Source organism: Talpa europaea (genome assembly GCF_964194135.1).
Source record: "Talpa europaea genome assembly, chromosome: 8".
Taxonomy (NCBI): Eukaryota; Metazoa; Chordata; class Mammalia; order Eulipotyphla; family Talpidae; genus Talpa; species Talpa europaea.
The window spans coordinates 44,525,540-44,542,293 of record NC_140075.1 but is presented as its reverse complement, the minus strand read 5'-3'; the positions used below and the strand labels follow the sequence as shown (position 1 = coordinate 44,542,293).

Below are 16,754 nucleotides of genomic sequence, written 5' to 3'. Positions count from 1 at the left end.
GCTTGTTTGCCAAAGGAGTTAAATAAATACCTATTTCAACTCTTGTTCAAGAACTGGAGGGTTCAATCATGAAGTTCAGCTGAAGCTGTGTGTGGATAATGTTTACTCCATTATGACAAGGATTCTTAAAGGTCTTACATAATTGTCTATAATCCCCATATTATCTTAGCTTCCTAGTGACATCGCAGGACACTCCCTTTGAGAGTTTGCTACTTGCTGCCATCTTGCTGTTTTCTTGAAAAAACTGGAGGTAACAGTTTCCCTTTAAGTTTGAACCCCTGACCTTTTCAGGGTGCAGGTAGTCAGTAATGGTATTTTTCCAAGCTATTCATTTCTACCACCCCCCAAAAAATTGTTTGTCATCTTTTCCCATTTGATACTAAAAATGACTCTAAAGCCAGATTAATTTAAAAAACTATTCCCAGCAAAATAAAATCCCATAAAATTTTTGAGAGAAAGGGAAGCATTATTTATTAAGCTAAAGTTAATGATCAATTCAAAGGCTACACAACTCTGCAGCAAAGCAAGGTCGGCACTTCAAGCCGTTTTGATTCAGATCAGAAACAATAAGGTTACTAAGGGGGGGGGGAGTAACTTAGAAAACAATTTTTTTCTTGACAGGTGGAATGGTAAAACATACTTTGATAATTTAAAAGGCACATAAATAATCTTATAAACTATAATAGCATTTGTGGGAAAATAGATACCTACTTAAAAACAGGAAAAAGAAGGATAAGATATGTGGGTAACTAACAGACACTACACACACACACACACACACACACACACACACACAGGAAGGCAAATTACATACAAAATGATCAAGACATGCCACTTTACAGCACAGTAAACATCTGATGTTAAAAGATGCTTTTCAAGAAGACACAGAAAGAAATGGGAAGACATTTCATGTGCACTGATTTGAAGAATCAATATTGCCAAAATGGCCATTTAATCTAAAACAATATAGAGTCAATGGTATTTTTCATAGAAACAGAACTAAAAATATCCTAAAATTTCTGCAGAATCACAAAACACCTCGGTCAAAAAAAAAAAAAAAAAAAGAAACCAAACCCTAAAAGGAGTATCATGCTCCAATTTTATACTATACTACAAAGCTACAGTAATCAAAACAGTATGTTATCAGACTAAAAACAGGAACACAGATCAGTGGACTAGAATTGTGAGCACAGACACAAATATTGGCAACTAATTTATGACAAAAAAGCCAAGAACAAACAATGAAGAAAGAAAAGTCCTTTAATAAATGGTTCTGGGAAAACTAAACAGTCACATGTGAAAGAAACACTAGGATCAATTCAAAACGGAATAAAGACTTGACTATTAAGACCTGAAACCATAAAATATATAGAAGAAAACATAGGTAATAAACTGCCTTAGTGATGTCTTTATGGATACATATTCCATACAAAGAGAAACAAAAGGGAATATAAACAAATGAGACTACATCAAACTAAAATCTTTTGCACAGCAGGAAAAAAAAACACACATTAAAATAAAAGAAGCAATCTACTGAATGAGAAAAGGTATTTATTTACAAACTAGGTATCAGGCAAGGGGTTAATATCACATGCACACGCGCGCGTGCGCGCGCGCGCACACACACACACACACACACACTTATAAAGCTCAACAACAAAAAAACATACAACCCAGCCACAATGCAGAGTATCTAAACAGGTGTTTTACCAAGGAAGATACACAGAAGGTCAACAGACATATGAAAAGATATTTTACATCATTTACCATGAGAGAAACGTAAATGAAAACTACAATGACATTTTACTTCACCCTGTTAAAATGGTTGTTCTCAGAATAAAAGGAATAATGTGTTGGCTAGGATGTGAAGGAAAAGGAACTGTCGGTAGGAATATAAAGTGGTACAGTCACTATGGAAAATAGCTCCTCAAAATATTAAAAATGCAACCACCATATCATCCAGTAAGTCCACTTCTGGATATTTATTTACCCAAAGAATACGAGAACACTAATTTGAAAAGACATATACATACTTATGTTAACTGCCAAGGACTAGTTACAATATTCAAGATGTGGAAAAAACCCAAGTGCCTGAAGAGGGTTACATGAATAAAGAAGATATGATATATTATATATACACAATGGAATACTACTTAGTCAAATAAAGATGAAATCTTGTTTTTTTGTGACAACATGCATGTACCTTGAGGGGATTATGCTAAGTCAGGAAGAGAAAGACAAAGAATGATCTCACTCATTTATGAAATGTAAAGTGATCTCACTCATTTATGAAATATAAAGTAAGAAAAGTAAATGAACAAAGAAAACAAAAACAAACCCTTAGATTCTGAAAATAGAATGGTGGTTACCAGAGGGGGTGGGGAGAGAATGTTAGTTGGTGGTGGATGATGACTTAACATTTGGTGTTGGGAGTGGTGAGATATGAGAAAATGTACTGATAGAATCTATACAGCGTTGTAAACTAAAGTTATTCAATAATTTAAAAAAGATATTTTTCAAATGTTATTAAAAAAGAACACAACTTTAGAAATTTGGGTCTAAAGGCATTCCACAATTTGTCCAGGTTTTTAGTTTGGGGTGGTAAAAGTCTTAAAAGTGTCTTGCTTTTTACTTTAGAATTCTGTATCTTCTATAGCATTTGAAAAAAAGGATCAAAGTTTGGAAATATTAATATTACTATCAAGTTTAGAAGTAAAGAAACTTCTCTCATCTGAGAAACATTTCAGAGGGCTATAAAGATGTTCAACTAATGATAAAGATATTGTTTTATGATAGTCCAGAAAATAGTTTGAATTCTAGGGGGCAAATTTTGATTCAACAAATTTTCCCTGCTGTTCTACATTCCTTTTCTGAAAATGACTGCTTTCTAAAAGGTAAGAGCTGCTATAATTTACCATTTACTATGTGTCAGACACATGTTACAAACACAGGGCTAGGTAACTTAATACTTTTTTCTTTTGCTATAATATTTATTCTTATATAAATTCTTATATAATATTTATTCTCATTTTTCAAACTTTTCAACAAAATTTAGTAAAAACAAAATGCTAAATTCCTTTAAATTTCATGTTGTCATGGTAGGAAACAGAAAAAAAGAAAGAACATTCACTGAGTGTTTAACATATGCCAGGCATATAACAACCTTCCATTAACATCTGAGATAACCTTATCTTTATTTATTTATTTTTTACAAATAGAAACTTACTGTTTAGATAACTTAAAAGCAATTTCTTGGGCGTCCCCGGTGGCGCAGCGGTTGAGCACTGGGTTGCGAAGCTGCCCGTAGCCTTTGCAGTGCCGGTTCGATCCCCGGCTGCTCCCCGGCCACCGGAGGAGGGTCCCACATGGTGTGCAAACCTCTCCTGCCGCCGGCTGCTCCCCTCATCTGTCTGCCTGTTCTGCTTCCCTGCTCTGGCTCTGGTGAATTCTCTCACCCTCCCTGCGCTTCTGACTGTACCCAGTGCTTGTATAAATAAATAAATAAATACAAAAAAAAAGCAATTTCTTTGAGGTTTTAACTTAAAAATGCAGCTGAGGCCAGATAAAACCTATGTGCATGACTGCAAAGTCTTGCTTTTCTACATCATCTTTTCACATGGTTTTAGGTCCTTAATCAACAGTCAATTAAAAATACAAATGAGGGTCTCCCTCATGACACAAGGGGTTAAGTCTCAGCACTATGAAGCTGTTGGCAGCCATTGAAGCTTGGTTAGCTCCCAGGCCACGTGGCACAGCAGACCTCTTCTATCTCACCCTCTGCTCCCCTCAGCAGTGTATTTCAGTAGATCCACCTTTTCTGCTCCCCACTCTGTCTCTGGTGAATCCTCTCACACCCTCTGTACCTCTGGCCTATACCCCAGCTCTCGTATGCATAAATAAATAAATCTTAAAAAAAAAAATCCACATGAGCAACCAAAGTAAAATCGACAGCATAAACTATGTCTTAAATTTAATATGCTAAATAACATATTTTATGAGTAAACCAAGACACAATATGTTTTCATATCCAAACTAAAAAGAAAATAGTATTTGACATTCAACTAGGTTATAATCTTGGTTTCTATGTGTTATCTTGGGCAAGTGACTTAATATTTCTGAGTCTCAATTTCCTCATTTGTAAGAAGAAGGGTATTAGTTATCTAATATTATTGTGTGGTAAACACTAAATTAAGATGACAGAGATAATGGTTAACATAGTTTCTCACACATGTAAGTTCTGCACCTTTAAAGAGAGTGTAACGAAGGCCATAAAGGATGCTAACAAATATACTGCAAAAGTTTCACTCTCTCCTCCTCACCAAATTACGAGGGCAAAATCCCAAGTGCCCCAATCCCTACTAGTGCTTAAAAATTTCCTTAAAAGTTTAATTTCAGTGAAAATCTTGATGTAGATGAAAAATAGCTGGTGTAAATACAAAGAACAAAGACTAATGGGTGGTGGTTAGAAAAGGATAGGGCAGGTTTAGGAACCCTAAAAAGGAAGGAAAACATCTCACAAAGTCAAAGTACCAAAGACTCCCAGATAACCTTAATAATTATAAAGCCTCTTATACACAGGCCAGGGCACGTTAGGCTTTTTTCTACGAAAAACAGCTATAACAGTTTTTTCCTTTTCCTATCTGACCTGGTCATGTATATTCCCCAATGCTACCCTGGAGTGGGCGAGTGGGTCTGCTATAGGAAAATTATAAAGACTGTATCTGGTATAGAATTCAGTTATGCTGTACTTCCAGATGTGGCCTGAGCCTGTATTTATTATTTTCACATGTCTATGCCTTTTACCTGTGTGATCCATTTTCCTTCTTCTCTAACAGATGAAACGCCCGCCCTTCTACTTTTCAGACACAGCTCAAATATCAACTCTTCCTGAGGCCTTTAGCTCTACCTATCCTGTGTTACCACAGCACTTGGTATATACCTTTACTTACCTCATTGTCATATACTTAATTAAATGTTTGTTTCATTGAATACGGTAAGGACCTGAAGGCAATGATGGTGTGTATGTATGTGCAAATTCAATGTCCAAGCATCATACTGTTGTTGCTACAAGAGTTCACTTTTTCCAATATTTCAACCTGTCTAGAGAAGTGAGACGTGCTTAAAAACATCATTCCTTAACTTTTGAAGAAATTATGATATCTGATTTTTGATTATGTATTTTTACCATATCAGATTTTAAGCCATAAGTACTTAGCATTTTAGACCTGGACGGAAGTTCAGATTTCCCACTCCGAACTTTCTAAGGGCTAACTGACAAGTCCAGGGTCAAAAAACCAATCAATAACTGATCCAGTAGATTTTAGCAGATCATTCTTTAACCCAGCATACTGCTCTAATGATGTTCAACATACTTAATGAACCTTCACCCACTAAGAGAAGTTAGCATTCAGTTGTACTGCAGAGGGCTTAAGTTTGTATTTCTTTTACCTAAATATATACCATGGCTTACAAAAAGAAAAGGCTTTAATGATCTATGGCCAAATTATATAACTAATAACCCCATATACTATTTTTTGTAGCACTATTAAAAGTACAATACTAACCTAGCCTTATCATTGCTTCTCTAGTAAATGTAGTATGTATTTTACAGATGATTAATCAAAGATTAGATAGACAACAAACTGATATCTGAGATGTTATTGTCAAAAAGTTATATTCTGTTTTGGGAAGTATTATTTATACTCAAATGATCTTTAAATAAAATATCCATTTTCTTTTTTATTAAATTTTTCCCTTCTGTTATTTTTTTTATTGCTTATACCAAGCCACCTGTGCTCAGATCCCACCCACTCCATATTTTCCCATATTCCCTCTGGTAACCATTATCTTCTTTTTTACCAAGTTCAGATTTTTATTTCTTCTATCATTTGCATTTAATAATTGTTTTTTGGGTGTTTATATTCCCTAGATGAGTGAAACCACCCAAAATCTGTCTTTCACTTTTTGGCTGATGAGCTCCCTAGTTGGGGATCAGGGATCGAACTCATGCCACAGTGGCTGTAGATAGCTTGATAGTGCTGAGACTTAATCCCTTGCGCCAACAGGGAGGCCCTGACTTTCTTCTTTAGAGAGATGTCTATTGCAGTCCTTTGCACATTTTGCCTTTTTGTTTTTGTGATGATTCTTTTTAAGGTACAAAAACTTTCAAGGTTGACATAGCCCCACTTAGTCCCACTTGTTTATTTTTTACTTTTGTTTCCCTTGTTGCTTAGGTTGTATCCCCAAATGCGTTTTTGTGGTAGGTGTCTTGTAATGTGTAGTGTACATTTTCTTTCAAGCATTTCACAGTTTCAGATCTTATGTCCAAATCTTTAATCCATTTTGAGTGGACTTTCATGTATAATGTTAGATATGGGTACTGATTTATTTTTTTTACGTGTGGCTATTCATGTTTCCCAACACTATTTATTAAAAAGTCTATCTTTTCTCTACTGTGTGATCTTCCTTTGTGGAAAAGTAGCTCTTTATATTTCTATGGATTTATTTTGGGGATTTTAATTCTGTTCCATTGGTTTGAGTTTCTCTTTGTTTTAGTATCATATTGTTTTGATTACTGCCGCTGCATAATATTGTTTGAAATCAGGAAGTATACTTCCATTTTTCTTCTTTACTTTTTTTTTTCCAAAGATTTATTTATTTATGCATACAAGAACTGGGGTATAAGTCAGAGGTGCAGGGGGTGGGGGACACGAGGATTCACCAGAGAGAGTGGGGAGAACAGGCAGATCTACTGAAATACACTGCTGAGGGGAGCTGTGGGCGAGACAGGAGAGGTCTGCTGCGCCATGTGGGTTGCTCCCTGGCAGGCCAGGATGAAATTCCTGCTGCAGTGACTGGCGATAGCTTGATAGTGCTGTCTTTAACCCCTGTGCCACCAGGGAGGCCCCTCTTCTTCACTCTTAAGATTGTTTTAGTTAATTCTGGGCCTTTTGTGATTCCACATAAATTTGATAATTGTTTTATGTCCTTAAAAAAAGTCTTTGGTATTCAATAGGTATTGCACTAAATCTGTAAATTGCTGTTAGTAACTTGGCTGTTTTAATACTGTTAATTCTTCCTATCCAGGAGCATAGGATATTGTTCCATTTCTTTGCATCTTCTTTTATTTCCTTTAATGTAGACTTATAGTTTCCATTATACAAGTCCTTCACCTCCTTCACTAGATTTATTCCCATATACTTCATTCTTTTTGGCATGATTGTAAATGGAACTGTATTCCTTACTTCCCTTTCTTTTAATACATCATTCACATATATAAATGTCACTGATTTTTGTGTACTGATTTTGTATCCTGCCATCTTAATGTATTCATTCATTAATTCATTCATTATTTCTCAATTTTTTTTTGTAGAACCTTTTAGTTTCTCTAAATATTTTAGCATGTCATCTGTAAATAGTGAGTTTCACTTCTTTCCCACATTGGATTCCCTTTATGGTTTTTTCTTGCTTTATTGCTTTAGCTAGCACTTCCAGGACTATGTTGAGTAATAGGGGTGACAGTGGACATCTCTGTGTAATTTCTGATCTTAGTGGAAATGCTTTCAGCTTTTTACCATTAAGTATGATACTGGCTATAGGTTTGTCATATAAGGCTTTTACAATATTTAGATAGGTTCCACTTATTTCCATCATTGGATTGTGTAAAATGCTTTTTTTGGGCATCTATTAAGATGATCAATTGATGTTCTTTAAAAAAAGATTTATTTATTTATTTATTTATTTATTTATTTATTTATTTATGCATACATGAACTGAGATACAGGGCAGAGATGGGGGGTTAAAGAGGATTCACCAGAGACAAGTGGGAAGCAGAACAGGAAGATCTACTAAAATACACTGCAGGGCCTCCCCGGTGGCACAGTGGTTGAGCACTGGGTTGCGAAGCAGTCCACAGCCTCTGCAGCGCCAGTTTGATCCCCGCTGCTCCCCGGCCACTGGAGGAGGGTCCCGCATGGCGTGCAGATCTCTCCTGCCGCCCGCTGCTCCTCTCAGCAGTGTACTTCGGTCCTTCTGCCTGCTCTGCTCCCTGCTCTGGCCCTGGTGAATTCTCTCACCCTCCCGCGCTTCTGACTGTACCCAGTGCTTGTATAAATAAATAAATCTTTAAAAAAAAAAAATACACTGCTAAGGGACACAGGAGAGGGAGACAGGAGAGGTCTGCTGTGCCATGTGGGTTAGCTCCCAGACGGGGATCGAACTCATGCTGCAGTGGCTGTGGATAGCATCATTGTGATGACACTTACTCGCTTGCACCACCAGGGAGGCCTGATTAACTGATCTTTCACTTTCTTTTTGTTGATCTGATGGAAGGCATTGCTTGATTTATCTATGTTGAAGAAGCCTTGCATTCCTGAAATTAAGCCTACTTGGTCACAGTAGATGATTCTTTTGATATGTTGCTATATTTGGTTTGCTGGAATTTTGTTGAGAATTTTTCCATCCATGTTCATCAGAGATATTAGTCTATAATTTTCTTTTTTTGTACTGTTTTTGTTTGGTTAGGGATCAGGGTAATGCTGGCCTCACAATGTATTGGGGATATTTACTCCCACTTCAATTTTTTTTTGAAGAGTCTGTATAAGAATCCGTATAAGGTAGATCTTCTTTAAGGATTTGGTAGAATTCACTGGTGAAGCCATTTGGTTTTGGGCTTTTGTTTGTGGGGAGGCTTTTTATTACTCTTTCAATTTCAGCACCTGTGATTGGGCTATTTAAGCTATTTCATCCTGGTTCAAACTTGGGAGGTTATATGAGTCTAAAAATTTGTCCATTTCTTCTAATTGTCCAATTTGCATAGAGACTTTTGTAATAGGTTCTTATAATCCTGTGTTATTTCTACAGCATCATTTCTGATTCTATTAATTTGGGTTTTCTCTGTGAGCATAACTAATGGCTCATCAATTTTGTTTATTTTTTCAAAGAACCAACACTTGCTCTCCCTGATCTTTTGGAGTATTGTTTTTTGTTGTTGTTTTTTGTTTTCCATTTTCATTTTCACACCCCCATTTTTAAAAAAACAACTCACATTGTTAAAGGTCTACAATTACATATGTTTCAGTAAAAGCATTCAAATAGAAAAACATAACTTTAAAACCCCATTTGTTTTAGGCAATGAAAAGATAGTGTAAATGTAAGTGTTCTCAGAAATTCTTTTTTTTAAAGATTTATTTATTTATTTATTTATTTATTTATTTATTTATTTATTTATTTATTTATACATACATACATACATACATATAGGCACTGGGTACAGTCAGAAGCACAGGAGGGTGAGAGAATTCACCAGAGCCAGAGCAGGGAACAGAACAGGGAGACTGATGAAATACACTGCTGAGGGGAGCAGCGGGTGTGGCAAGAGAGGTCTGCATACCACGTGGGACCCTCGTCTGGTGGCAGGGGATTGAACCAGCGCTGCAGAGGCTGCAGGCAGCTTGGCAATCCAGCGCTCAACTACTGCGCCACCAGGGGAGGCCCCAGAAATTCATTATTTTGGTATTATTTATCAAACTGTTTTTAAAGCTTAAAAATTATCTTTAAACACTTGAGATTTCAACATAGTATCTAATTTAAAAAATATTTTCAACAAATGCATAAAAGTATGTATCCTCAACATTCAGTATGTTTAAATACTATTTTTGACATGGTTTTCAAGTAGTATGAGCATATTTGATGCTGATGTCACATACAGAATTAAAAATACTGAATTCTCTTCTGTGCAAATATCTGGTAAATCCCAAATAAGGTAGCAAGTATTAAAATATATAGTAAAAATGCTTGTTAATTTCCTAATGGTTCTCAAAGAAATAAAAGTTTTGTCAGAGTTCAGAGGCTTTTCACTTTTCTGTAATTCTATTTTGGACACATGAAAAAATAGAATAGTTTATTACAGTAGTGAATGCTATTATAATTAGGATTGTGAAGAACACTGGTGATGTCCAGTGTCTATTCTCTTTCAAGGTTGTTCTATCCATTTTGCCCATCTGTTTTAAAAACGGAAGACCTATGAAACACCAAAAATATACTGTTTCTTAAAATTAATGTCACGCTAAGAAGAAATTAGATGAATTTTTCATTTACCATTCTGGTATTTATTTTTGCCTGTGTAGTTCTACTAAATATTAATACATAATTTAACTTATATTACTCTGAGAATTACAGCAATAAATTACAAGAAAATTGCATGGTTACATGCTTTAACAGTTCCGTCATTTTTAAATATGATTTCTGTTAATCTAGCAGAAATCATCTGTTATACTGTTGAACCACCTACCCCTGCACAGCACACAACTGTTAAAATGTAAATTGCCCAACTATTTTTAGCTGCTGCTGAAAAAAAATTCCTGTCTTCAGGAATAATGATTTGAGGCATTGTGTTCATTTTGTTTATCAAGCAGCTATTCAGCCTCTAGTGGGCCCAAGTGCTTATGCAAGCAAAAGCTTTTAAGAATGCCTGCAGCTGCAATCCAACCTTCCAGGTAGGCTGCAGGTTCAGAGCACAGCTGCCCTAGGCAACATAAAACTCAGACCCATCTGGAACTGAGTTTCAAAGAGGATTTCAAATTCCAGTTTTCATGTATCACACGTAAAAGAGGCGGGGTAAAACATAGGGAAGAAGGAAGGCAAGCAACCAAAAAGATGATATATCTACTTGAGCCTTAATAAAAAACAAAAAGCTCAGCCATGCTGCTCCTTCTAGATTACTACTTGCCAAGCCGGATATTCCATTCAGTGTATATTTCAGATGAGCTATGACTCATCCAGCAGCACCTGCGCCCATGTGTTAAGTACTGCCAAATAAAAGCCCAACATCCATTTACACAACAAAGAGATGTACCCTATAAGGCTTGGAGACTCAATCCAAAAGTCCCACTCCCCATTTGTTTCAAGCAAAGAGGGGGGAAAAAAAATCTTCCTCAAACCTCAATCTTTACATTGTAGGTGGATTTATGATGTGGTTTATTTACAAATACTATTACTTCTTTTAAGAGTAAAGTATATTTAACAGCACAAACACCCTATAGCATTAGATTATCACAGCCATTAATGACAGTTCACTAAACCTTTCGAACCTCCTTCATGAAAGCTCTTATTCTCAAAGGATACATTTTTGAACATAGAGGGATCAACAAACTAGTTGCTTGAAAGCTTTCCTGATGCTAGGCTGAAGTTAGGAAAGGCTTAATGAAGGCTTTAAAATCCACAAGGGCTTCACAATGAACATCTGACTTGGTGATTTATGCATATTAATAACCTCAGTCCTACTGAGGCAAGCTGAGCCGAACATGTCCTCCGAATCTTAATGTCTTTAGCTCCACTGGGATTATTACAAATGTAAATTTCTAAGATTCTCAGCTATTAATCTCTGTCTGTCCTCCTGTTCAGCAACATAATGACTAATTAAACATCAAAAGACCTGTACAGGAGATCTTCTTTGACAGCTACTGGCCTAGTCCTCTCCCCAAGAGGGGAATTCAAATGACAGGGATGTAGAGTAAGAAGATAGGAGTAAGCTACAAATCATTGCAGGGAAATCTAAAAACCTAACATTAAATGTGGATCTATCTCAATCAATGATTCTGTTAAGCAGCAGAAGTCGCCTGCCAGCACCAATCAATTATATCCTTATAGCCATCAAATACGTGAAATCAGTTTGTTTACCATAAATTAAAAAAAAAAAATGTGTACTTACAGAGGAAGGCAAACCAGGAGGTACCTTTCTAACTTTCTTTGCTTGCAAAGGATCTGCAAGTGAAAAACAACAGATTTCATCAGTATTTCTAACAGAAACTATCAGACTTCAAAATGAACAGGAATGATTTTTTCCCCTCATCTCTTAATGTTTTTCAATATTTCAATTAAGCAAGGGGATATAAGGACAGGGGCCTCATTTCTTTTCTAACTATTCCGATGGAAGACAGGTTCTCCTGAAAAAAGAGGTGCATTTTGAAATACATATGTGTTAAGTTTGGGAAGATGGCAGCATATAAATAATATAAGAAAGAAAATAACAAGGCAATAAGCGTGTGTGAAGAATTTCTTCAGAACCTGTTATGTGCTAGGCTCTATATTAAGCTCTTACATAATTTATCTCAGTTTTAGTTGCAGAGGGGCATTTGGTGTAACAGGTTATTTTTATAATGACTCCTTTACAGAGACACAAATTCATTGTCCCCGTAACACTGATAAGTACAAAGCATGTTTGAGTAAAATCTAATGCTATGCTACAACTTATGCTAAAAATCTATTATAAATAAAATTTAAGGATATAATAATGCCAAAGACATACTACACAAACTATTACAGGCTGGCACTGTTCTATCCAGTATCACAGTATTTTGTATAACATTTATTTTAATAATGTGTGGGTGAAATTGCACATTCAGCAATAATTATTGTATAATTTATCCTTGGATGTTTATTATCTATTTCTAGAAATAACGAGACAGACTATTGCTTTTGACAAAAATAATGTATAAATATAAATGAGAACATCAGTATATTTATATGATTAGCCATTCTCACTTGGTGTTTTAATTTTACTCATTTTTAAAATTTAAAACTTGCCCATTTTATTTATTGTAAAAAAATTTGATAACCAAAGTTTTTCAATCTTGTACATATAATGGATTAATATTAGAATGTTTTGGAGGAGTTCACTGTTATGAAGAGAGAACACATGGTAAGACTAAGAAAAAGATACAATAGTCTTTAACTGTGAAAGAAAGAATTTAGCAAGCATGGTATTTTCCTCAGTCATAAATGATATGACACAACAAGAGATGCAACTGTTTAAGAAAGAATGAAAACATTTACATTAGGGCTGGGAATCTTTACACTGAACATCCCAGGAGGCTGCAAAGCTAAAAAAGTAACTTTATAAGTAGCATGTGGAAAAATTTTATAAATAAAATGGGGAGAATGCATTCCTTAGCATCTATATCCCTACCCCAAGAGTCAACATATATTTCCTTAAAACAAAAGTACCAAAGAAAAACAACATCTGGTACATTCTATATAAAACTTACATGCAAAATTTTTGTTCTCTGTGAATCTTTTGAGAACTCAATTCTTCACTATTAAAACAGCATCCCTTGACAAAAGCCATACTCTATATCAAGTCAACTGAATTGCTCGTATCACTTTGGAGCCTATAAATACTTGGGGTAATCAGTAGTAGATGATGTCATCTCTATTTAGTTTTGGACATTTTTTCCTGCCATATGAACAGAAATTTTATTTTTTTTTATGTTATCATTAGGTGACACTACACAAGTACATACTGTTTTAAAATCATGAATTGGCACTCAATTCACTTTTGAGAAGCTGCAAGTTTAACAGCTAAGTGAGTAATCTGGTTGGATTTGAATTTCAGTTCCATCAAACAGCAGCTCTGTGAGTTTGGGCAAGTTTTATAACTTTTTTTAGCTTCTGTTAGTTTGTAGGTAAAAAAGGACTTAACCAGCTTCTGAAGTTAATGTAATAAAGATAATATAGGAAAGATGTTTAGGGCAGTGTTTAACAGAGAGTGACCTTAGTTTTAGCATGATTATTAGATTATATTAAAATCTATAGCAAAATGATGGCAAGTTGGATACTGTGTTGCAGAATTGATTTCCTAAAGCATCTAAATAGCTTGAGAAGATGCTGAAGTTGGTCTAAATGATCTCTGACGTCTCAGATGTTGTGAGTAACTGCAATACTAAGAAGGAAAGACTAAGGCTGAGAAAGAACAATGGAGAATGGAATAATATTCCACTAAATAGTATTTACACAAGATATGAGGGGGTCTCTCTGGAGACCAAGCCTTGACTAAGTTACTTGGCTTCCTGAGTCTAGAATTTTCCTTTATAATGAGAGATTAATAGTACTTCACCGAAGTTTTGTAAAGATGTAGTATTATGCACAACAGAGTGCCTGGCTTGGAGAAGACTATAGTGTCTATCATCTTCATCATCAAGATGAAAATGAGGAAGATACAAGCTTTAACTTTTGGAAAATGAGTTAGAAAGTCGCTCCCACCCCACTTTCCTAGTTATTTCAGTAGTTCTTTTTCTCTCCGAATTTGTGGTAACAGTTCACTGGTTTATATTAGTGCTTTCTGTATGTGTTCTCACAGCAAGATTTTTATAGTGACAATGATGCATCTAGACTCGAATGTTTCTACTCTGACTAATACAGTTAGGATAAAAGGGCAGGAGATGGGAAAAAGACATTTTATAAATTATTTTTTTTTAAAGATTTATATATTTATTTATACAAGCACTAGGTACAGTCAGAAGCGCGGGAGGGTGAGGGAATTCACCAGAGCCAGAGCGGGGAGCAGAACAGGCAGACTGACGAAACACACTGCTGGGAGGAGCAGCGGGCGCAGCAGGAGAGGTCTGTGCGCCATGTAGGATCCTCACCAGAGGCCGGGAATCGAAATGGCGCTGCAGAGGCTGCACCACCAGGGGAGGCCTCATTTTATAAATTATTAACTCTTTAATAACAAAGAACCATTACAGTGCAAAACCAGTACACTGTTTTAATCATCTAGGCTCACACTAACAGTACATATACTAAATCACCCACGATACCGAGAAATGAGTATGTCTAATTAGAGTCCTCCATGCTGAACCAGATAATTGATCACTGTGCCCTTTCATATCCTTAGAGTCTAGGGACACTTACCAAAATACAGGCTTGACAGAAGAGATATACTTAAGTTGGAGAGTCAACAAAGGTTTATGAAAAAAATAACATTTTCTTTGGAGGACTGTATTTATTTTACAAGCTGGTTGATCCTTAATATAAACATGATTTTTTACAGGGCCTCCCTGGTGGCACAGGGGTTGGAGACACAGCACTATCAAGCCATTGCCAGCCACTGCAGTATGAGTTCAATCCCTGGCCAGCCAGGGAGCTACGCACGTGGCATAGCAAACCTCTCCAGTCTCGCCTGCTGCTCCCCTCAGCAGTGTATTTCAGTCAGTCTGCCTGTCCTGCTCTCCACTCTCTCTGGTGAATCCTCTCATCCCCTGCACCTCTGGCCTGTATCTCAGTTCTAGTAAGCTTAAATAAATAAATATTTAAGAAAAAAACATAAACATGCTTCACAACTTTAATTTTCTTGCATAAAGGATTCTTTGGTAGGAATCATCAAAAATTACCACATTTAAACACAGATTTGAGGATACATGAGGCTTGTTGTAAGCAGTCACAGAAAACAAACTAGGTTAGGTAGGCTATGTATAAGACATAAAAGAGGTAAGTTAAAAAAAATGAGGGTTGAATGCTTAGTAAGTACTGAGTTTCATTTTGAGGTGATGTTTTGGAACTACACAGAGATGACGATTGCACAGAATTGTGAATGTACTACATCTTACTGAATTATACAGTTCAACATGGTTAATTTTACCTTGATTTTTTTTTAAAGTGGTAAGTAGGAGCAAATAATATATAAAGAACATTGGACTTGGAGTCAGAAAAATCTTAGATATAAACTACCTACTAATAATATGAATGTGTTCTCTCTTCTACCTTAGTTTTATATTAAATCTAGGATTACAGCAACTAACTAGGAAGTCTATTCTAGTGATTAAATGAGAATATACATAAAACCACTTTGTAAATTGTTCAGCAGTATATTAATTTTAGTCAAAAATTAAGGTGTTAATATTAGCACCTAAGAGGAAAAACTAGTCCCATTTCAAAAGTCCTGTTTTTTATTAAGTTCATCTGAACGGATGACCAAACAAGAGAAAGAAATTATGTGAAACTTGTTATATGACTTTGGAGATTTAAGTCATCAATACAGCCAACCTAAATTATCTAACCTTTAACACTTATATTTGTAAAAGTAAGAAATTTAACAATTTTACTGAAGTATGTAAACTAAGAAAATAGATTTCTTCTAATTAAAATATTGTCAGAAATATAAATGGGGGGAAGGGAAAACTTTGTAGGGTGGGATTTGTTGTGCAACAGATACACTCACCAAGTGCTGCGGAGTCATGGAGGGGTCTTCTCCTGGAACTTGTGGCAGAGAATGAGTAGTATGGTGTTCCAGGTTTTCCTGAAGAAGACAACTGTGCTGGGCTTCCAAGGCCTAGATCTTGTCTCAGGAGACTAGACTATAAAATAAGACCAAGGTAACGAGTTATCTTCCCCTTGAAACTAACCTAAACACTTAATTATTAACAGTAACTTTTTTTTTTTAAGTTAACACCTTAAACTATGGTATGATCTGAGGAAGCATCCAATAAGTACTTATTTGAGTTCTATTAGGCCATTGTTTTAAACTTATATTTCACTTTCCCCATCTTTATGTTGCCTCCTTTCTAGTAGTTATGTAGATCTATACAGTCTTAGGATTGAAAGACACTTAAAGTTATTTGAGGCTTTACTCTTCAATCATCAATATTTTTAAAAAGTGACCACCCAGTTTTTGGTTAAGTATTTTTATAACCAGGGCTTCCCCAGGGGCACAGTGGTTGAACGCTGGCTTGCGAAGCTGCCCGCAGACTCTGCAGGGCCAGTTCGATCCCCGGCCGCCGGGCGAGGGTCCCACATGGCACGCAGACCTCTCCTGCCGCCCACTGCTCCCCTCAGCAGTGTACTTCGGTCCTTCTGCCTGTTCTGCTCCCTGCTCTGGCTCTGGTGAATTCTCTCATCCTCCCGTGCTTCTGACTGTACCCAGTGCTTGTATAAATAAATTAAAAAAAAATTATAAAAAAAGTATTTTTATAACCATA

The 16,754-nt window shown here is 35.9% G+C and overlaps 1 protein-coding gene across 7 annotated transcripts in view; it reads right to left on the bottom strand.

Annotated features, from left to right (window-relative positions):
- TCF12 (transcription factor 12) overlaps positions 1-16,754 on the bottom strand; it is a gene marked incomplete at both ends in the record, with an annotated part of 325,036 nt that overhangs the window by 79,568 nt on the left and 228,714 nt on the right. For all 7 annotated transcript variants that reach the window (XM_084240807.1, XM_084240804.1, XM_084240806.1 and 4 more), the window contains 2 exons: positions 11,711-11,763; positions 15,998-16,133. In XM_084240807.1, the coding sequence (XP_084096933.1) occupies positions 11,711-11,763; positions 15,998-16,133 (189 nt within the window). The remainder of the gene's footprint in view (positions 1-11,710; positions 11,764-15,997; positions 16,134-16,754) is intronic.